General features: G+C 36.9%; 1 protein-coding gene across 5 annotated transcripts in view; it reads right to left on the reverse strand.

Moving 5' to 3' along the window:
- Positions 1-24,393, reverse strand: part of UBR1 (ubiquitin protein ligase E3 component n-recognin 1) — a 169,368-nt gene that overhangs the window by 72,320 nt on the left and 72,655 nt on the right. For all 5 annotated transcript variants that reach the window (XM_027084071.1, XM_027084070.1, XM_027084072.1 and 2 more), the window contains 14 exons: positions 22,019-22,157; positions 20,771-20,833; positions 20,405-20,528; positions 19,990-20,097; positions 19,261-19,349; positions 17,605-17,703; positions 16,495-16,652; positions 11,812-11,911; positions 11,140-11,268; positions 6,536-6,716; positions 4,294-4,355; positions 3,682-3,792; positions 2,922-2,987; positions 2,561-2,662 (listed from right to left, as the gene is read on the reverse strand). In XM_027084071.1, the coding sequence (XP_026939872.1) occupies positions 2,561-2,662; positions 2,922-2,987; positions 3,682-3,792; positions 4,294-4,355; positions 6,536-6,716; positions 11,140-11,268; positions 11,812-11,911; positions 16,495-16,652; positions 17,605-17,703; positions 19,261-19,349; positions 19,990-20,097; positions 20,405-20,528; positions 20,771-20,833; positions 22,019-22,157 (1,531 nt within the window). The remainder of the gene's footprint in view (positions 1-2,560; positions 2,663-2,921; positions 2,988-3,681; positions 3,793-4,293; positions 4,356-6,535; positions 6,717-11,139; positions 11,269-11,811; positions 11,912-16,494; positions 16,653-17,604; positions 17,704-19,260; positions 19,350-19,989; positions 20,098-20,404; positions 20,529-20,770; positions 20,834-22,018; positions 22,158-24,393) is intronic.

A 24,393-nucleotide genomic window follows, 5' to 3' on the forward strand; every position in this document is an offset into this window, starting at 1 on the left:
GGAATCCAAATCGGAAAAGAAGAAGTAAAGCTGTCACTGTTTGCAGATGACATGATACTATATATAGAGAATCCTAAAGATGCTACCAGAAAACTACTAGAGCTAATCAATGAATTTGGTAAAGCTGCAGGATACAAAATTAATGCACAGAAATTTCTGGCATTCCTATACACTAATGATGAAAAATCTGAAAGTGAAATCAAGAAAACACTCCCATTTACCACTGCAACAAAAAGAATAAAATATCTATGAATAAACCTACCTAAGGAGACAAAAGACCTATATGCATAAAATTATTAAACACAGATGAAAGAAATTAAAGATGATACAAACAGATGGAGAGATATACCAGGTTCTTGGATTAGAAGAATCAACATTGTGAAAACGACTCTACTACCCAAAGCAATCTACAGATTCAATGCAATCCCTATCAAACTACCACTGGCATTTTTCACAGAACTAGAACAAAAAATTTCACAATTTGTATGGAAACACAAAAGACCCCGAATAGCCAAAGCAATCTTGAGAACGAAAAACGGAGCTGGAGGAATCAGGCTCCCTGATTTCAGACTATACCACAAAGCTACAGTAATCAAGACAGTATGGTACTGGCACAAAAACAGAAAGATCAATGGAACAGGATAGAAAGCCCAGAGATAAACCCACGCACATATGGTCACCTTATCTTTGATAAAGGAGGCAGGAATGTACAGTGGAGAAAGGACAGCCTCTTCAATCAGTGGTGCTGGGAAAACTGGACAGCTACATGTAGAAGAATGAAATTAGAACACTCCCTAACACCATACACAAAAATAAACTTAAAATGGATTAAAGACCTAAATGTAAGGCCAGACACTATCAAACTCTTGGAGGAAAACACAGGCAGAACACTCTATGACATAAATCACAGCAAGATTCTTTTTTGACCCACCTCCTAGAGAAATGGAAATAAAATCAAAAATAAACAATTGGGACCTAATGAAACTTCAAAGCTTTTGCACAGCAAAGGAAACCATAAACAAGACCAAAAGACAACCCTCAGAATGGGAGAAAATATTTGCAAATGAAGCAACTGACAAAGGATTAATTTCCAAAATTTACAAGCAGCTCATGCAGCTCAATAACAAAAAAATAAACAACCCAATCCAAAAATGGGCAGAAGACCTATATAGACATTTCTCCACAAGAAGATATACAGACTGCCAACAAACACATGAAAGAATGCTCAACATCATTAATCATTAGAGAAACGCAAATCAAAACTACAATGAGATATCATCTCACACCAGTCAGAATGGCCATCATCAAAAAATCTAGAAACAATAAATGCTGGAGAGGGTGTGGAGAAAAGGGAACACTCTTGCACTGCTGGTGGGAATGTGAATTGGTACAGCCACTATGGAGAAAAGTATGGAGGTTCCTTAAAAAACTACAAATAGAACTACCATATGACCCAGCAATCCCACCACTGGGCATATACCCTGAGAAAACCATAATTCAAAAAGAGTCATGTACCAAAATGTTCACTGCAGCTCTATTTACAATAGCCCGGAAATGGAAACAACCTAAGTGTCCATCATCGGATGAATGGATAAAGAAGATGTGGCACATATATACAATGGAATATTACTCAGCCATAAAAAGAAACGAAATTGAGCTATTTGTAATGAGGTGGATAGACCCAGAGTCTGTCACACAGAGTGAAGTAAGTCAGAAAGAGAAAGACAAATACCGTATGCTAATACATATATATGGAATTTAAGAGAAAAAAAATGTCATGAAGAACCTAGGGGTAAGACAGGAATAAAGACACAGACCTACTAGAGAACGGACTTGAGAATATGGGGAGGGGGAAGGGTTAGCTGTGACAAAGCGAGAGAGAGGCATGGACATATATACACTACCAAACGTAAGGTAGATAGCTAGTGGGAAGCAGTCGCATAGCACAGGGAGATCAGCTGGGTGCTTTGTGACCGCATGGAGGGGTGGGATAGGGAGGGTGGGAGGGAGGGAGACGCAAGAGGGAAGAGATATGGGAACATATATCTATGTATAACTGATTCGCTTTGTTATAAAGGAGAAACTAACACACAATTAAGCAATTATACCCCAATAAAGATGGTAAAAAAAAAGCAATTATACCCCAAAAAAGATGTTAAAAAAAAAAAAAAAAGACACCAAAACTTTAAAAGTGATCATTTCTAGGAGGCAGAGTTTCATGTGATTTTTCTTCTCCTTTTTGTTAATCTATACACAGTCATCAGTCAGTATCTGCAGGGGACTGGTTCTAGGACCCCTGCAGATACCAAAATCCACAGATGCTCAAGTCCCTTATATAAAATGGCTAGTACAGTTGGGATTCTGTATCCATGGATATGGAGGGCCAACTATATTCTAATTTTTATAGAGTAAAAAGGATATATGTGTGTATATGTATGTTTTACGTATGTGCCTGATTTTTGGAGATATACATAAATAAATAAAAATCTTAAATATGATTAAAATTTTTAAAATAATATTTCCTTTGGAATTAATTTACTTATTAGTTTCTGTCACTTACCTGGTCTTTTGTGGATATGGTCTTTTTAAAAGCATCAGCAAGTTCATACCTCTGAAGTACCAGTAATAAGAATTTGTTGGGATCCATTAAAGATGCACCAATCTGTGAAAGAAATCAAGTACCATAGTTCTCATGTATTAAATGGAGAAACATTTTGTCTCTAGTAGGACTGTGAGAAAAAATTATAAGGTAAATCTGCAGAAGATAATGCAGTAGTCCCTTCTGCTTCTATGATACTATATTCATTTCAACAGTGAGAAAAATTTAAGTGAAGTTAACAATAGTTACAGTATCTTCGCTTATTATAAGGAACCTAGGAAGGAAGGTTAACACAAATATCAGAGGTAATTTAAATAGGTACCTGAAGCATAATGATATCTTTATCATACATTTCTTCTCTGCACTTAACATCTTGGTAATAAAACACCTATAAAATAAAAAGGAGAACAGAAGCTAAAAGAATCATTTTATTTCAAACAGAATTCTTAAAATTTTCTCTAAACTAGAAACCCCAAGAACTCCTTTGTGGCAAAAAATAAGCTGTAAATCTACAAATCATTTTAAGGGATTTGTGAGGATGAAGTGAGAAAATACGGCATGAAAATAATTCAGAGTTAAAAATGCTCTATACTAGTTATTACTCTCAACATGCGTAACAAAAGAATTTACTTCCCTTAAGTTTAAAATGCGCACTTCAATAAAGTAAACCAATTTCTACAATCAATCATAACACTATTTTTCTCCCAAGTGGTATCTTTACAAGCCCTGTTTCCCCACCACTTAGGAAAAGCACTTCTCCTTATTTGCTCTACAACAGAGGGAAACAATGCCCTTCCATTAAGACTGGTGGTGGGAAGATTACATGTTCCCAAGTAATCTTCAGAAAAGACATATATTGGTGGGATGGTTCCTGGTACTACTGGCTTTCACCTAATCTACCCACTTAACAGTATTAAAGGATAAATGTCTATATGGCCACTAGAACTTTCATTTCTGAGTTTATATAAGAGAACACAAAACAAATACTCAGGAAAATCCAGGGACACAAAGTAAAACATATAAAAGAAAAAACAAGCAGAAAATGAACACATTCATAGTGTGAACAATAGGCCTTGCCATACCTGGCTAATGAGAGACAGCCCATTTCTTCGCCACATCTCAGCAACAACCTGGGCAACCAATACCAGACAACGCAAAGGATATTCCACTAGTACCTCTACTTGAAAATCCTCCTGAAACAGAGTGAGATCAATTCCATTATATCCCAGAGGGCTTGAATGTTAGGCCACTATACATTGCTCAGTTTTCTCATCTGTAAGACTGAGGGCTTGAACTAGATGACTCCAAGTCCCCATGATTTCAAAATGTTCTTTTTCTTCCCACTCAACCAAGAGGTATTTAGAGGGGACTTCCCTGGTGGCGCAGTGGTTAAGAATCTGCCTGCCAATGCAGGGAACACGGGTTCGAGCCCCGGTCCGGGAAGATCCCACATGCCGTGGAGCAACTAAGCCCATGCACCTAGAGCCCGTGCTCCACAACAAGAGAAGCCACCGCAATGAGAAGCCCTCGCACTGCAATGAAGAGTAGCCCCTGCTCACCACAACTAGAGAAAGCCCACGCGCAGCAACGAAGACCCAACACAGCCAAAAATAAATAAATAAATAAATATTTTTTTTTAAAGAGGTATTTAGAAATAGAATATAAGCAAATCAACATTTAATAGAGTCACTTACAAAAGGCACAAATTCATGCAGTCTTGAAATAGCACCCAGCCTGCTTAAACGCACATGAAGACCTAAAGGTTAAAAAAAGATAGAGAAAAATGAGAAAGCAATAAACCCAGCTGATTTGTTTCCTAGTTAACTCATCAACTTTGAAAACTTGTGAAATTTAAACATACGTTTATTGAGTTTAGAAATGACATCTCAGAATGCAAACATTTGATTTCTAATTTTGAAACACAGTTTTACTAACATATTTAAGATCCTACATTGTACAAGGTGTGCTTATAAATTATATAAAAATAATATTCTGCCTCTTAAGAAATTATTCTCCTCTTAGCCAAGCATCAAAAGAAATAAAAACTTATAAACAACACAGTCCTACTGTATAGCACAGGGAACTGTATTCAATATCCTGTGGTAAACCATAATGGTAAAGAATATGAAAAAAGAATGTATATATACATATAGCTGAGTCATTTTACTGTACAGCAGAAATTAAACACAACATGTAAATCAACTATACTTCAGTAAAATAAAAACAAATAAAAACGAATCTTGGTATTTCTTTTTATAAAAATAGAAGTGACATAAAATCATGTCAATTATACCATATACAAAAATTAACTAAAAATGAATCAAAGATCTGAACACAGGAGCTAAAACCATAAAACTCTTAGAAAATAACATAGGGAAAAGGCTTCATAACATTGGATTTGGCCATAATTTCTTGGATATGACACCAAAAGTACAGGCAACCAAAGGGAAAATAAATGAGACTACACCAAGTTAAAAACTTTTGTGCATCAAAGGACACTATAAAGAGAGTGAAAAGGCAACTCACAGAATGGGAGAAAATATCTGCAAACCATATATCTGATAAGCAGTTAATATCCAAAATATACAAAGAACTCCAATAACTCAACAACAAAATCTGATTAAAAAATAGACAAAGGACTTGAACAGACCTTTCTCCAAAGAAGATATACATATGGCCAGTAAGCACAGGAAAAGATGGTCAGTATCACTAATTATTAAGGAAATGCAAATCAAAACCACAAGGAGATACCACTTCACACTCATTAGGATGGCTATTTAAAAAACAAAAAATAACAAGTGTTGATGAGGATGTAAAGAAATTGGAATCCTTGTGCTTTGCTTCTGAGAATGTAAGATGGTGCAGCTGCTATGGAAAACAGTATGGTGGTTCCTCAAAAAATTAAAAAGTAGAATTACCTTATGATCCAGCAATTCCACTTTATGGGTATATACCCCAAGAATTGAAAACAAGCACTCAAGTGCATATTTGGACACCTGTGTTCATGGCAACATTATTCGACAATAGCCAAAAGATGTAAGCAACCCAAGCATCTACTGGAGGATGAATAGATAAACAAAACGTGGTATATACATACTATGGAATATTATTCAACCTTAAAAATGAGGGAAATCTGACATATACTACAACATGGATGAACTCTGAGGACATTATGCTAAGTGAAATAATCCAGTTATAAAAGGATATGAGTATGATTTCACTTATATGAGGTACCTAGAGTAGTCAAGTCATAGAGACAGAAAATCAGAGACTGTAGGGAGCAGGGAATGAGGAGTTATGTTAAATGGGCACAAATTTCAGATTGGGAAGATGGAAAGAATTCTGGATATAGATGGTGGTGATGGCTGTACAACAATGTGAATGTACTTAATGTCACTGAACTATATACTTAAAAAATGATTAAAATGGTAAATTTTATGTTACATATATTTTACCACAATTAAAAATATAATTATGTACACTTATACAAAGTTGTTAAAAGAAAAAGACACTGACACGGTCGATTTACATAGAAATGCAAATCAAAGGATGATTAAAGAAAATCTATGATTTCTTTCTTTTAGTGGTGAAAGGAACAGTGACACAGTGAACACACTGGTGCAATCAGGAAGAGAAGAGGGTGAAAAAACAGCAACAAGATTTTCCTACATTTACATTTGGTTAGGCGATAAATTACCAAGTTAGTCCTTAAGTATATAGTATAAGGATCCATTAGTTGACCAAGATAACAAAAAGCCCAGGTAGCACCCTTAGATGTTCTGGTCACAGCTCTTTGAAGGATAGTGACAGCTTTTAACTGCAGTAACTGATCCGAGTATGTCTGTGCATACTGAGAACAAAAATAGTACTGATTCTAATATGAATATCTAGAAAACAAAGCTAACAGAAACATGCAAAAACCAAATAAACACTCACCAGCAAGAGTCCTAGAGATTGGCAGATGTATGCTTACAAGATCTTCAGATACTCTGTAGGATTTAGTTTCCAAAGTATGACCACACAATTGTACTACTGTTTTGCTACTAGATTTGAAACTTGTACTGCACCTCATCACAGCTTTATGACATTCTTTATAAGCCACCAGTAAGAGTTCCTCCTAAAAGGAAGATAAAAATGCAAATAAATTGACAAGTTATCTACTTTATTACATCATTCAGTATATATTTACTAAATACAAGCACAAAATTGTTTGACATGTTACTAGAGCTACATCAACAGGATCTGCAAACCTGTAGGAAATATTATGACAGTCAGACAGACACACATACACACACAATCAAAGTAAAAAATTGTAAGCCACATAAATGGTATAAACTAATAACCTTAATAGGGCAAAAAAAAAAAAAAGAATCACAAACAACTGGGAATACTTGTTTGCAAAAGTAGCTTTTGAGGGGCTTCCCTGGTGGCACAGTGGTTAAGAATCCACCTGCCAATGCAGGGGACACAGGTTCAAGCCCTCGTGCAGGAAGATCCCACATGCCATGGAGCAACTAAGGCCGTGTGCCACATACTGAGGCTGCGCTCTAGAGCCCACAAGCCACAACTACTGAGCCCACGTGCCACAACTGCTGAAGCCCACGTGCCTAGAGCCTGTGCTCTGCAACAAGAGAAGCCACTGCAATGAGAAGCCCGCGCACTGCAACAAAGAGTAGCCACCACTCGCCGGAACTAGAGAAAGCCCGCGTGCAGCAACAAAGACCCAACATAGCCAAAAATAAATAAATAAATAAATTTTTTAAAAAGCTTTTGAGTGGGGTTTGAAAGAATATGCAGAATTTAAGTATGACGGGAAGATGGAGAGATGGTAGCACTGTAAGCAGAGATACAGAATAAACAAAGAGAAATAAGGGGAAGTAATAACTCCTGTTCGGGCAATGGAAAGGAATAAAAACTAGACAAATCAAAGGGTTTATGGACAGAATTAATGAGCAATTAAACTGGAAATACGCCTTGCATTGCCATGTAAAGCTGAATATACTGATACTGTCTGAAGTGTAATAATGTAGTCAACATATTGCTTCAAGAAGGATTAGTGGGTATCACTGAAGGTAACAGATTGGAGACAGTAGTGTTAGGAGACAAGGAAACCAATAGAAAGTTTATTACTAAGTTAAGTGTAAGGTGATAAGGGACTCAAACTAGGGTGGGGGCAGTCAGGGCAAAAAAGAATAAACCCATAGGAAATAAGTTAGGATTATAAAATAAATTTAGGATAAGGAAGACTCAAATCTGGGTGAGTATGGCAGGGAAATGAGTCAAAGGTCACTTTTTAAGAGTATTTCTCACTGATTGTATCTTAAAAAAAGGAATTCTATAGTTAAATAAATTTTGGGAATATCTCTCTTAGAAATGAGCACATTAATTTTTTTTCTTTAAATAAATTTATTTATTTAGTTAGTTAGTTTTTGCTGTGTTGGTTCTTCATTGCTGCGTGAGGGCTTTCTCTAGCTGCGGTGAGCAGGGGCTACTCTTCATTGATGTGCGCAGGCTTCTCATTGCAGTGGCTTATCTTGTTGCAGAGCACGGGCTCTAGGCACATGGGCTTCAGTAGTTGCAGCACGCAGGCTCAGTAGTTGTGGCACACGGGCTTAGTTCTCCATGGCATGTGGGATCTTCCCAGACCAGGGCTTGAACCCGTGTCCCCTGCACTGGCAGGTGGATTCTTAACCACTGAGCCACCAGGGAAGTCCTGAGAACACTGATTGATCAAAGGGTTTGAGAAGTTCAGTGGCTTAAAAAATCATGTTTGATTTTGTTCAACCTAGCATTTCCCGATCTTACATGAACATAAAACTTTCTCCCCCCATCAAAAGTCTGTTAACATCTAACACACAGAACACAGTGGCTCTCAGATTTCCTGTATGGATGAACGTATGAATCATGGTGTCATGAACAGAATAAGGGAGTCAAGAAGAAAAAATGCAAGCTGGAAGTAGAATGAAATGATGACAAATCAATTTAATATACTCTGAGTTTGAAATGCAAATGTAAGATCCAAGCAGTAATGTGTAGCACACAAACAGAAGTGATTCTATAGTTTGGGAAAGTTATCTTACGAAGTTTTAATTGGGGTGGTAGAAATAAAAGATCTGTAAGAAAAAGAAAACACTGGGGAATGTCTTATTTAGTAGGCAGAAGGAAGTGAGGGGAAAAAAGGCAATCATTGATTGAAAATGGGTAATCAACAAGAGAAATATTAGGATAAGTAAGTTTGTGAAAATCAGAGGGAAGGAGTTTCAAAACGATGAAGGTTCTCAAAAGAATACAATGTTACAGACATTTAAGGAAGATGGGGGACTTAGAAAAGACCTCTGAATTTGGTTACTGAATAGATCCTTTGAAAGTTTTTCAAAAAGCAGCTCCTATCAATTGGTAAGGGCAGAAGCCTGGCTCTAAAGAAGTTTTAGAAGCTAAAGAGTGGCAACAGTAAATGTAGATGACTTCAGGAGGTTTTGCAGATGTCAACATGAACACCACACTCTTTGACCTCGTCTCCAACAATTAAGCATGCCCTTCATAAAGACGAGGGGAGCCAAAAAATATGTGCTGTGGTAGTTGCTGGACAATATTTCCTGTCCTTATTGTTCTACACAGCTGCTGTGCTAGATTAAAGTCTATTGTGTCTGTGAGCGTGACCGCCACTCTGAACCCATGACCAATGGCTGGTGGTGGAGCAGATGAGGAAAAGAGAGAGATAAAATACAGTTCATGAGGTAGCAATGACAAGTAAGGGGGCTTTTATTCTCATTGTTCTTAAGAATAGGACAGTCCTGTGTGTTTACAGGCAGATGAATGAAAGAGTGGGAAATACCAGAGGAGACAACTGAGGAAGCAAACTCCAGGAAGAAGAAATATAGGTTGGGACCAAGAGGCTAGGTAGAGACATCACTTTTAGAAAGAGGAAAATGAAAGAGACCAATAGTGAAGATATATATAGAAACTCAGTGAATTGACTATAGTGAGATGTACAGAGAAACTGGAGAAGATGAAAGAATTGACTTAGATAATGTTAATTTTCTCAGAACAGAAATAAATGAGGTCATCTTCTCCAAAGGGAGTCTGGAGTAGGATTACGTGTTTAAAGAGCATTATGGTCTAAAATTATTGCTTAACGAGGGGACCCTGCTGGAGGTCCAGTGGTTAAGAATCAGCCGTCCAATGCAGGGGACATGGGTTCAATCCCTGGTTGGTGAACTAAGATCCCACATACCATGGGGCAACTAAGCCCGCACGCCGCAACTACTGAGCATGCAGGCCACAACTAGAGAAGACCACACACTGCAAAGAGGAGGACGCATGCCACAGCAGAGGATCCCACATGCCACAACGAAGATCCCATGTGCCGCAACTAAAACCCAACACAGCCAAAAATAAAATAAATACTTTTTAAAATAAATAAAATAAAATTATTGCTTAAGGAAAAACATTAGTTCTATATTTTAAAATTAATTTTCTTGGACTTCCCTGGTGGCACAGTCGTTAAAAATCTGCCTGCTAGGGGCTTCCCTGGTGGCGCAGTGGTTGAGAGTCTGCCTGCCAATGCAGGGAACATGGGTTCGAGCCTTGGTCTGGGAAGATCCCACATGCCGCGGAGCAACTGGGCCCGTGAGCCACAACTACTGAGCCTGCGCATCTGGAGCCTGTCCTCTGCAACAAGAGAGGCCGCGACAGTGAGAGGCCCGCGCACAGCGATGAAGAGTGGCCCCCGCTCGCTGCAACTAGAGAAAGCCCTCACACAGAAATGAAGACCCAACACAGCCAAAAATAAATAAATGAATTTATTTAAAAAAAGAATCTGCCTGCCAATGAAGGGGACGTGGGTTCGAGCCCTGCTCCAGGAAGATCTCACATGCTGTGGTGCAACTAAGCCCAAGCGCCACAACTACTGAGCCTGAGCTCTAGACCCTGAGAGCCACAACTACTGAGCCTGCATGCCACAACTACTGAAGCCCACGCGCCTAGAGCCTGTGCTCTGCAACAAGAGAAGCCACTGCAATGAGAAGCCCGCACACTGCAATGAAGAGTAGCCCCCGCTCGCCGCAACTAGAGAAAGCCTGTACACAGCAACGAAGACCCAACGCAGCCAAAAATAAATTAATTAATTAAAAAATAAATAACTAAAATTAATTTTCTTAATGGTTTAACTCACATAACAAGGCTCTTGATTGAATTAATATCTACACCCCTCCACTGTTGGAATATTTAAAAGTCTAGTCCTAATTTTATTATTAATATTCATGTCCAAGGAAATAAATTTATCAATAAATAATTTATTAATTGATTAGTGTGTGCTGTATTTTTTAAACTCCACTATTCCCAAAGGTAAATGGAATGCCATGGAGCACATTTTCTAATTAAGTGTAAAAAACTACAAATTTAATAAGATAATTCAAACATATAAGAAACTATTTAAGCAATAAAACTTTACATCAAGGAAGTTGCAGCATAAAACTATACTATTAATAACAATCAGAACACTTAAAAAGGCACGGATCCTTCTAACAAATTTTACTTACATCACAAGCGCACCACTCTTGGAACATTAGTAAAATGTTCTTCAATTGCATCTGTATAGCAATGGCAGCCTCCCAGTCAGGATCCACTTCTATGTGTTGCCCAACCTGTCTTCTGATTTCTTCCATTCCCTACAAGAAAAGAGTGGTTAACATATACATATGGGCCCTCTTTCTTTGCTCTTCCACTGGCAAAATATAAAATCATCAGGATTTATATTCATGTATGTGTAGTTTTTTAACATAGCTGTTACACTAGGTCAGAACGCACGGGTTCAAATCATAACTCTGTCACTTTTCTAGCTGTATGACCCTGGTCAAATTATTTCTAAGCTATGATTCCCTTATAGGTAAAAGGGGGATAATAATAGTAACTACCTCATAAGATTGCTATGAAGCTCAAAAGAAAGAATGCATGAAAGTGCTTACTACAGTTATCACATGGTAAGCATAAATAAACATTAATAGTAACAACTGCAGTTAACTAAGCTATTCAGAAAGATCTATTAAAGCAGAATCAGTGAGGCAGTGTTTAAATTTTACTTCTATTTTGCTAGATTTATCCTTTCTCAAATAAAAAACATAATTTGCTCAAAACAAAACAAAACATTAAAGATTGGGGTTAAATTTTTTTAAATAAATTTATCTTACTGATGTACAGAAGAACTATCATACCTGCATACAGGTAAGAATCTTCAAAAAAGATCTAAAGCCTTCAAGGAACTGCATTCTTAATCTTTCCGTCCACACTGCAGGCTTGCTGATCAGGATATACCTATCATTTCAAGAGACAAAGAAACATTTCACTTTCCTATTTTGGGATAATTTTAAGGTTCTCAGGGCTATAGATAATGTTGATTCATCAAAATTATGAATTCTAATTTCTTATAACTCTAGGCAGTGCTAGAATTACACCAGCAAAATGTGAATGCTCTACCTATGAGAGGCAGATGTCAAAGCTAAGCCTGACTTCTCCACTCAAAAGTTAGTCTGATTAAGTGAATCTAGCCTGTCACAGCTGGACAACCACAGTACAAATTTTCTAGAACTGTTCATACCCTTCACCCAAAGGACCAGTTGAAATCCCTTCAGCCTCAAAATGCATGTCAAAACTACATGTGCATGATGTATGCTGGTTGTGCAAACTATTTCAGAATATTTTGTAAGTTATATTTTTGTGCATTAAAATGACACACATTTTCCCCTAAAGCATGCAGTCATGAGAATTATAGTAGTTTGGCCTGAGGATTCAATACCTTTGTTACTGCTGCTCAGTATGTAATGACTAAAGATTTGTACAACTTTGTGTGACTATTCTGCACTGGTTCCCAGAGCCATTCATTCCTGCTACCTGATTTCAGTACCATAGATATACTACCGCTGGTGGGTCAGGAAATTTGGAACAGACTTCCTACCTCCAAGCTTTCTTCGCCCAGAACCCAGAAGAAGGATATAAGCACCTATGTCATCGTGGCTTACATATCAGAATGTATTTGTTTCATAAGATAAACAGACCCATTTTAGCCTATAATTTACAAGACCAATACTTCTTTTGGCTGTAAAGACAATGGCTGTTTTCATATCCAGTGGGAACATGGTTTATCACAAAATAACTTCTCAGGAAGGAATCATTAACAATTGTTAAAAATTATTTTGCACTCAGTCAACCAAAATCAATTCCTATTACACACCAGGTATCAGGAACATAAACATGAACCAGACACCCTACCCTTGAGGTTCAAAGTGCAGATGGGAAAACAGATATGTATACTGGACACTGTAATCCAATGTTAAGCTCCCAAAAAAAGGGCACAAAGGAAGTAATGCTGAACATAAAAGACATGGCAAAAAGATGGAGGAAAAATTAGTTTTATTCATAAAGATAGTAAGGATTGTGGTTTAATTTTCCCTTTCTTTAAATACCCATTAATATGTTGGAAGTTAAAATACAATCATCAGGGGCTTCCCTGGTGGCACAGTGGATGAGTGTCCGCCTGCTGATGCAGGGGACATGGGTTCGTGCCCCGGTCCGGGAGGATCCCACATGCCGCGGAGCGGCTGGGCCCATGAGCCATGGCCACTGAGCCTGCGCGTCCGGAGCCTGTGCTCCGCAACGGGAGAGGCCACAACAGTGAGAGGCCGGCGTACCGCAAAACAAAAAACAAAAAAAAAACAATCATCAGGACTTTATCAAAGAAATAACTTTGAAATATACTATTACATTCTAAATCTTCCTTTTAAAGTAAAAAAGACTAAAGTTTAAACTCTACCACAATGAACAAATGGCATCAAAGTTTGGCTGTTTTCTAGAGCACTGCTACTCAAAAGGTTGGTTCACAAACCAGAAGCATCAGCATCAACTGAATCTTTAGAAATGCAGAATCTACTGAGTAATAATCTGCATTTTAACAAGCTCCCATAAAGATTTGCATTCATATTAATATTTGAGAAGCACTGATCTAGAGAAGAAAATTTACATTTCTAGTTTCACATAGTTCATGCCTGACCCCTGTAGGAGACCTAGGAAGTAAAGAAGATGTAAGAGATAGGAAGAAAGGAAAGAGTAAGGAAGGAAAGGAAAAGAAAAGCAGTCTGCAGATAAAAATAGGTGGTAAAAGCAGTGGAAGGAGAGGGTGGGACAGAGTAGGAGAGGAAGAGGGTGACTTGCATTGAGAATATGCTATACTTTTCAGAAAAAGGAAGGAATAAGTTAGAGTAATAAAAGGACAATATTCACTTAACAGAACCAAGGTTCAACTGCATCTCTTTTCTAAGTTTCATTTCCATAATATCCCAACAGATACCTTCCATAGAGTGAGTGACAAATGAAACTAAATTAATACAGGTGTATTTATTTAGAATGAGAGAGGTAATAATCCCTTCCTTCTACTACACAGACCTCAGAGTACTGTGTTCATTTCTTGGCATATACATACCTTAAGTGGTACACAGTCAACTAAAACAGCTTCAGTAGAGAAGGACAATAATGTAGAAGGAATTTTAAATATGAAATGGGTATATTTAAAGAAAATGATGCAACTTAACATAAAAAAGAGTTGTCAGATATGCCTGCTGTCTTCAAATACGTCAAGTTAAATGAGCACTGAGTTGCTCTGAATGGACAAAGGGTGAGCTAGAGCCACATAATGAAAGCTACAAAGACAGATTTCAATATAAAATAAACTTTCTAAAAGTTGGAAGGGGCTACTCAAGGGTTAGAATGCACTGCTTTGAGAGAATGAAAATTTCCTGAGGCAGGCTGAACAGAGCTTCTGCTAGGACCAATAAACTTATTTCATGCTGAGGTACAGTCAGATAAGTAGTATATAAAGTGAGACTATGAAGAGCTACAAATTCTGGAAGAATCTGTCCTTTATTCTAGAAACAGTTAAAAGGCGTTAAGTATTTGTGGTTATTTCTAACTGATTTAAAAATAAGCAGGGCTTCAGGAAGAAGTGGTGAATGAGTAAGTATATGGGGAAATAATAAGAATGACTACAAAATTTCTAGAATGAGAGACTGAGAAATGGGGTTCAGTAATTATTTGTTAAATGAAGGGTATATCTGATTGGTGCTTTAGGCCAGGTTTCAGAGAAGGCTTTGTTGTTGTTTATGTAGTCTGTGAAGCTACATAATGTAGTGAAAGGAACATGAGTATTACAGATAAATAGCGTTAGGCTCAAATCCAAATTCTGCCACTTACTAGTTTTGTGACCTTAGGCAAATAATTATAATCTACAAATAAAGATATCACCTACCTTATGAGAATGTTGCAAGAATAAAATGAAGTAAAATAAGTAAAGCTTCTTAGCACATAGCAGTTACTAATAAATAACATAGGACCCTTGTGAGAGTGAATTACACGAGAAGTCTAACACAATATCTGCTAAGCAGGTCCTCAAAAGACATTAATTTTCCCTTCTCCTTGTCATTAGAGATATCTCTACTTATGTAAGGATGTAGGAGAGCAGTTGTGAGCATCAGATGAGTGGGAAAACTTTAAAATTACCTTCCCAACCAGGGACCCTAAAGTTTTACCATAGGGGTAAGTATCTAGGGATGCATTAACTCTAAATTATTTACCACAGAGAATAATTATAGTCAGAGATCCACAAAATAAAATAAGACAAAACAATGATGTGATTATGCACTTCTCTGGATAGAAAAATAACTGTTATAAGAATACTTCAGAGTAATGAGAACCACAGAAAGAGATTTTTCCTATACAGTAGACCAAAGGAATGATAAATACACTGATTTAACACTAAACTTTAAGTACTGCCATTTGGAGTTTTTGTATATTTTTTGTTTGTTTTGCATATTGTAAATTATGCATAATTTGTGAATCACACTGGCTAAATGGCAATTCACTACTGAACTCATCACCATCTCAACTTGTACTGAAGATATGATAACATAACTATTTACTGAACTTTAAAGAAAGAATTACATGTCATAATCATGTTTAGAAATTGCAGAATTTGAAAGGGTCTGGAAACATTTTTCTGAGTAATATCAAGGATCCAATGCATAGTTCCAGAAATCTGTCAAATGTATTTTTCTAACTAGAGTAAACTATTTCTAGGTTGGTTTAGAAACTTGTTTCCAGCTCTCTATACTTTACATGGTCACTAGAAGAAGTGGACAAAATTAGAATGATTTTATTCACGTAGGGACTAGAATAAGTAATCATATATATCTTAGAGCTCTTTTTTTAATAGTGAACTAAATGAAACATTTTGTCTTAATATATTCTTAAAATAATTAAGTTTATGATTTATTGAATACTTTATACAGCATAATCCTTATAGTAGTCACCATCTATTTCTAAAAAAATTAGAAATTTATTTCCTTTTAGGTCCAATGATCCCAAATGTGACCTATCATATGATTCCAACTTTACTTTAAAAGGAAACTCCATTTCTTCAGGGAGAAAAACTTAAGAAACCCCTGATGAATACTTGGTCATATGTATGAAAAAGGAGTTAAAAAAATTCACATCAACAAGATCATCTGAAACTAAGCACAAAGAGACTATGCAAGAGGGGCAGAACCAAAATACATGAGTGGAAGTGAGTGGAAGGCATGGTGACCATGATGGAGATTCATTTGGTGACCCCAAGAGACCCTAAGTTCCTGTGAGAGGCCCTTCCTCAGTACCTTCTTTACTGACCTGATTTTAACTCTATAAGAAGCCTTCACTTAAAACATTTATTGACATCACAGTAACAGTTCTTTGTCCTTGCCATCATTATAAAGATTCCAAGATAACCAAAAGGATCAGATGTTTATATATAGGACAGAATAAACACAACTGTGTTTAACAGGTACCCTCACCTTTTTACTCGAACAACTTACTTTAGATCACATATTACTGCATATACTCTTCCCAATTTGTCCTGGCTATAACCCTGGAAGTTGAATTTATTGTTCCTATCCAAGTACTCAGGCAAAACTTCCAGCAGAGTTTCAGTGATGACAGAGATAACATTTTGCTCTTCAATAAGATGTCGAGCCTGCAGAACATGTGAAGAATATTGTCTTTAGTATTAACTCATTATAGTATGGACTTTACTTATTTATTCATTTGGTTGGTAAATCATTTTGAATAAATGTTTGTTGAGCATCAAACATACTCCTTAGTCTCACAGGATAGCAATTTCTGAGAAATTATTTTCTAAAAGTAAAAATTCCCTACTCCTCAGCAACTAGAAAACACCTGTCTGAACACCCCAAGCCCATTACACAGGTTACACAGTATCTGTGTAACATTCATTTACATGAATGTTTACCACTGTTAATCACACAGTGAGCAAAGCAGAACAAACAGATATACTTCAGGCTTCTGTCATATATATTTTCTATTCTGACATCTCCCCCTTAATCGCAATCCAATTTCTCTTCCCCATTCTTTTCTCTGGCCTTTGAAAAGAGAAAGTAGGAACTTTCCAGAAGAAACAGGAAAAGTAGCAGGATAAAAAGGAAGCAGAATCCTCCACCCTCCTCCTCCCAGGCCTATGCAGCTCCATCTCATGCAAATGCTCAACAGTTATACTCTCCTCCTGTTTTGTTTTGTCTTACTCTATTCCCCCACCCTAACAATGATTTAAAAAAAAAAAACCTAAAGAACAAGAGAATAGCACACAAAAAAATTTTTGGTATTAAAAAGACACTGTTCCTAAGTTACTCTAGACACTGAGAAACCATCCCTAGGTTTCACCTGCAGGAATAAGCACTTTTGGACCAAGGTAGTGCCATCACTCCCACTCCACAAATTACCTAGCCCTTGGGTATCATTAAAGCATTTTCACGTGCAGATACCACTGAAGCATTATTCAATTTTCCACGTGTAATTAGACCAGCATAGTGACTCAGAAATTGTTTTAATTCAATTCAACACTAACTAAAATTCTTAAATAATAAAATAAATATTACTTAGAAAGATTGCCAAGACTAATTAATACATACCAAAGTAGGAACAGTAAACATCTGAACTGAGAGTGCAGTTATAGAGATACTTCTGTCATGATCATCACTGATATAGTCTTTCTGTAGCTGCTTATAATACTGGAAGATAAAACAATAAGTGGAGAAGCAATTATAAATAAGTACTGAAAACTTTTAAAATCCCAATTTTAACAGCTGCTATATTTGTTCCTATGTATAAAATGGCAAGTAGTATAACTCCTATTTATTAAGGGGAGATACTATGGTCAACAAAAATTTACTAGAGAATAACAAAAGACTGAATATGAATTCAGCTACCCAAACTAGCATAGTTGGATACTGAGAACTATTTTTAAAAAACACAACAAACACACACACACACACACACACACACACACACACGTAAAAAATCACAGAGGACTGCAAAGGTGTAGTATATACTTTCTCAAACAGAATCTGGGGCAATTTTTAGCAGATTTTACCCCAATGGAATAGGGCAGGGACTATACTGAAAGTATTTAAAAGCTGATATGACCCAGAAAACCAACCATCAGATTCAACCCAGCCTTAAACAGAATGGATGCTGGCTGTACATAACTTCTTATACATACTGGTGCATACCAGCTGAAAATCAATCCTGATATCTTGGGAGAACAAAAATAATAATACATCCAGTCATGCATCAAGCATCTATTATATGTAAGCACAGTGTTAGATCCCTGACCTACATATTTAATTTCAACCATTAAAATTCATACAAAGTTTAAGAGGTAACCATGGTATACAGAAAAACATCATATAAGGAGGGAGAACTGCTGTTGTATAAGGAAAAAACTTCATTTCAGATCACAGATATGGTCCAATATTCTATCTCTAATGAGTTTTAGAAGAATAGAGTTGATAATTTGAGTTGTCATCACCTTTAAAGAAACCAAATGTCTTAGTTGCTTTTAACAATCTACTTATAAAATCCAGGAAGTACAGGTATCTTATCCCATAGTATCATTTGCCTATGACAATCATTATTTCACTCTCTGCTTCCAATTCCATCCTGGGTCTACCTCTGTCCTAAGTTTTACAGAATTTCCTGCCACTCAAAATCAGAGTAAACTAACAAGTATTTACTGGATACCTCTGTATAAGGCAAAGCAGAAGGTTAAAGAAGTACATGTTCTAACTAGTCTAACTTGAGAGAGAGAGAGACAAAAAATATAACAATATAAGGGATATACAATAGATCAATAAAACAATATTAAAAAGCTATAAGATTTATCTTTATATTCTAGCCTCAAATAGTTAAGTATAACTCTTGCCCATCAGATATCTGCCTCCTTTTAGCATGTATATCTGTTCCTTTTCCCTGCTATGCCTTTCAGCTAGTCACTGCTCTTGTTATAATTTTACTAACAAATGATTAGAAAAGATAAATGTATTCATGAATGTGATAACTTCCTACTGCTTTTTCTAGGCAAACAATGGGTCATTTTCCACCTATCTCCTCTCTCAGACTACTGTTTCCATACTACCAAACGTGAAAATAAATGAACTTTTTGACAAAGAAATGAACTATAAAATTAAATTCTTGCTTCATAATTATCCCCTTTGTTTCCATTATTTCACTTACAAAAATGGTTTTCTATTTCTATTTATTGATATCTATTTATAAAGAGCAATTACCTTCACAAATTCCATAGCAAAGAATTTTTTGTATTCCATCTCCATAAAAAAACTGCTGAAGATCAATTCGTGAAGGATCTTACGGGCACCTATACATCATTTTTTAGGGAGGTGGGAGGAGTATCACCAAGGCAAAAAAAACATTCCAGCTATTAGTAGTGGCAGAATATTATAAAAATATTTCACATGCTAATAGACCTCAAGGACTCAAATGTTAGTGGCATTTATTGCATTAATATTTAATAGCTAGAATTTAAAATACATACATGTAATGCCTTTCCCCTCTTTTTCTGTACCCCTCTCACTCCTGTACTTACTTCATCCTACTTCTCCCACCTTTCTCCATTCCTTTTCATTCTGTTTCACTAAAGACTACTCTTACTCTGTACTTTCCCTTCTCCATCCCCTTTAACCTTTCTCTCACCTTTTACTTTTGGTTCTTCATTTAAATTTTAAAAATGAAAATTAACATAACTTTTATAGTGGCACTACTGCATGAATGCATACATACTCTTTTTACTGGTTCTGAGTAAATGAAAAGGCACTATAATTAAAAGGCAATATCCCGGGGTTTTAACACAGAATACATATTGATTGGTTAACCTCACCTTCAAAGTATAATATCTTATCAAGTTCACTGATTTAATAAACAAAAGAGATTAAACTCCACTTTAAGGTCATAATATTCCTCTGCTTCATGGCAAGAAGCACAAGTAAAGATCTACCTACCTTTATAAAGCTTTGCATCCCAAAGCATTAACCTGCTTATGAGACAGGGATTCTCAGAGCCAGGTTCTTCTCTAAGGCATGCTTGGCAAAAGATCTGTCTGAAGTCACCTACAAACAAAAAAAGTCATATAATTTTTATTCTTAGAGTATTTTCTCCCAAAAGTACATTTCCTATAATAACATATGAAAAAACTAACAGTAATCATCCTACACTTGATATCAAGAATTATTCTGTCAATATCAAAGAATCAAGAGCCAATGAAACATTATTCACAGCATCTGAAATGCAATCCTGAAAATAAGCAAAATGTATAAAAACAAACAAAAACCATTTTATTTTATACTCAATGACATTTGTGGCTATTTAAAAAGACAATAGTTTATGAAAAATAAGAAAAATAGGCTATATACTTACTTGAATAGCTCATAATTTTATTCATCCAGGACCCCAGACGCAAAGCAAATTTCTGATGAGCCATAACCTCAGAGTGTAATACTTCTACATGAAGTGGATGTTGAGAGACATTTTCTGAATGACTCTAGAAATGAAAGGAATATTAAAAACAAACTAGTTTTAAAATTTTTGTTGTAACTAAGTAATCTACTCTTCAAAAAAAGAAATCATATAACTGTTGCAGTTCCAAATCTCTGAGTCTAAATGTTCCAATCTTATCTTTACTTAGGATGTCAAACCACTTCAACAATATAATTGTTTTACTTGGGCTCTTGTAATGTGCATTCCTCTTAAAATTCTCTCTTTGACTCTAATTCAGAAAATTACCTTTATATCTTCCTTTGCTTCCTGGCAAGCAGCAAAAGCACCTGCTTTAACAGCCCGACGGCCCTAATTATAGACAAACATGAGAATTAGGTGGTAGTAGATTGACAATCCCAATCAATAAGTAATATAAAGCCCAAAGACCCAATAAGCTCTCAATTATCAATCATTTGTTGACTGCCTAAAAGTCCTAAGATTGACAATACCTAGAAGATAAACATAAATGTTTAGCAGCTTTATGTAGCTTCAGAACTTTCAATACCACTAGTGGAGAGTATCTATACTTTAGGATTCTAGATTTCCTGCTTGGCAAGAATGTCAATTATTTACTTATTGTAGTATATTCTATTTCTATCAGATAATAATAAGTTAGGTTTACTAAACTCCTATTATATGTCTTAGATAGTTTTCATGAGTAAACTTAAAATTCTTCATCATGTGTTCCATATCACACTTTTGGTCCACTAGTGGGTTAGAGGTATGGCCAGGATATTGATTCCTCAAGTCCTAGAATCACAATGCTAATTACTAGTGCCATGATGTTTCTTCTACCATCTTACCCTCCTCTTGAGGGTAGGGATTAGGTTAATGTTCCTTCTGCATACCCGAAGAACACATTTTGCTTTGGATGGGTGTTAAATAAAAGTTGAGCCATGCTATCAATATTATTCTAAAAATAGTTTTAATAGATGATGTTAACTAACCAACTTCTCATAATTCATGCATTTATTCATTCATTCAATAATTATAGAAACAGACTGAGGTTGAGCTGACATTCTTTTTCTTTTTTTTTTGGCGGTACACGGGCCTCTCACTGTTGTGGCCCCTCCCATTGCGGAGCACAGGCTCCGGATGCACAGGCTCAGCGGCCATGGCTCACAGGCCCAGCCGCTCCGTGGTATGTGGGATCTTCCCGGACCGGGGCACGAACCTGCGTCCCCTGCATCGGCAGGCAGACTCTCAACCACTGCGCCACCAGGGAAGCCCGAGCTGACATTCTTAACTACTCTTTGCCAAGTATATTCAGTAACTTTCTAATTATTTAGAACAAAAGAGAAAAATTAGTCATCTTAAACTGTTAAACACACACAGAAAAATCAAGTTTCAACCAATTTACTTAGGCTATAAAGGATAAATGAAGAGGGTGGTTGTACCTAACACAATACTAAGGCACTTGGCAAGGGCCAGTCAACACCCAATTTCCAGGAAGCTGATGAAGACAGCATAATAATTCAAATGACACTCACGAACCTCTTTGTCTATGGCAGTGGTGTGCAACTGTGCCTCTGCGAGCTCACAGTCAAGAGCTCTTTGTAGACTGTATATGACATGGTCATATGAATGGTGTTCATCATTGAAAAGGACACAGTAGTAGCTATCATTTTTCTCTCTGTTTTAAAAAAAAGATATATATTCAGACACTGCAACAAATAAACAAAGGAAAACACGAAATACAGGCTAAAATAATATATGCCATGTGATGAAGCAGCACCATGTAGTTTCCTACGTATGGGAAAGTACCTCTGTAATACTAGTATAGGAGGTGATTTTAAGTGGTACAGTGCCATAAAATTTAAAAACCCTGACAAAAGTATTACCTTTTCGATGTTTGTCCCCCAATTTTTCTAACTTTCAGAATTAAAATATTATTCTCAGTAAGTGGCAGTATGTCTTTAACACCATTCTTAAATCTTGCTAATCTCCCACTTTGACAAAAGGAGACAGGCCTCAGGCTCAGAACCTTCAAGCAGGCAACGACAGACAGATTTTATTAACATTTAGTTTTTATTTAACTTATTTTTGTTTTTACCTTCTATTTATTTTAAGTGATACTGGTTTTATAGCACATTTAAGTTTTTTTTAAAAAGGTATATAGATTTAAAGTGCCAGAACTACCATTTGACTGAGAGGCCTTAGACAAATCACTTAAGCATTTAATCTTGCTGAGATGACAGTAGCTTTTCCACCTCTAAGAAGAGTATAATATCTACATTTGAGAGTGGTGTGAGGATCTTATAAAATACGTGAAAATGGCTGTCATGGGCTACACAAATGTCAGAAGTTATTATCAGTTTTAAACAGTTTATAATAACCTTTCACTAAATACTCAATTGATCCTCATAACTCTAAGAGGCAGCTTTTCTCAGGCCTCTTATACCTTAGGAAATAGAGGCTCAAAAAGACTTCTCTATGGTCCCCCAAAGCCAATAAGCAGTGAGAATTAGAACTCAGATCTGTGAATTTGAAGTCCAGTGCAGTCTACATACATGACCACACTCAAGCAACCCACCCTTTTTAGACAGGCATATTGCTAATATTATGTTTACCAACACAAAGTTTCTTAAAGCATTTAACTGATGCTATCAAAATATCTGAAATTAAAACCTTTGTGGACACAATCTCTGATGATCGTTATTTTTATAAACAGTTTATGGCCCAGCAAAAGTCAAAACAATACATTTAATGTTTTTAAAAATTGAAATTCTTATTTCTCTCTCATAGAATAATACAAATACACCCAATAAACTAAAAAAACTGTACTTAGGTTTGTGATACTCCTAATATTACTCAGGTAGAAAAATTCCTACAAGCCCCAAACTGTATTTCATATCAGGTCTAGAATTCTCTTTTGCATTTGTAAATTAAGAGCAAATATTACTGTCACTAAAAGACATATGGTTGTTAGAAATTGCTGGGTTTTAGCTAAAAAAAACTGTTAAGGGAATTACCTTGTGGCGCAGTGGTTAAGAATCTGCCTGCCAATGCAGGGGACGTGGGTTCGAGCCCTGGTACGGGAAGATCCCACATGCCACAGAGCAACTAAGCCCGTGTGCCACAACTACTGAGGCTGCGCTCTAGAACCCACGAGCCACAACTACGGAGTCCGCAAGCCACAACTACTGAAGCCCATGCGTCTAGAGTCTGTGCTCCACAACAAAGACAAGCCACTGCAATGAGAAGCCCACGCACCACAATGAAGAGCAGCCCCCGTGCACCTCAACGAAGAGCAGCCCCTGCTCGCTGCAACTGGAGAAAGCCCGCAGGTGGCAACGAAGACCCAATGCAGACAAAAATAAATAATAAATAAACTTTTAAAAAAATAACTGTTGGGGCTTCCCTGGTGGCGAAGTGGTTGAGAGTCCGCCTGCTGATGCAGGGGACATGGGTTCATGCCCCAGTCTGGAAAGATCCCACATGCCGTGGAGCGGCTGGGCCCGTGAGCCATGGCCGCTGAGCCTGCACGTCCAGAGCCTGTGCTCCGCAACGTGAGAGTCCACAACAGTGAGAGGCCCGCGTACCGAAAAAAAACCACAAAAAACTGTTAAATCCCTACACCTGAAATAAATCTAGATCCCAAAGCACAGGGCAAAGGGCTATCTCCTTATTCCTACCATCAAATATTTTAAATTTTTTTTAATTAATTAATTTGGCTGCGTTGGGTCTTTGGTGCAGTGTGCAGGCTTCTCATTGCGTCAGCTTCTCTTGTTCCAGTGCATGGGCTCTAGGCGCACGGGCTTCAGTAGTTGTGGAACATGGGATCTCAACTGCAGGCTCAGGGCTTCCCTGGTGGCGCAGTGGTTGAGAGTCCACCTGCCGATGCAGGGGACATGGGTTCATGCCCCGGT

This window comes from Aethalodelphis obliquidens, unplaced genomic scaffold (genome assembly GCF_003676395.1).
Source record: "Aethalodelphis obliquidens isolate GAN/ISIS:26980383/991018 unplaced genomic scaffold, ASM367639v1 scaffold51, whole genome shotgun sequence".
NCBI lineage: Eukaryota > Metazoa > Chordata > Mammalia > Artiodactyla > Delphinidae > Aethalodelphis > Aethalodelphis obliquidens.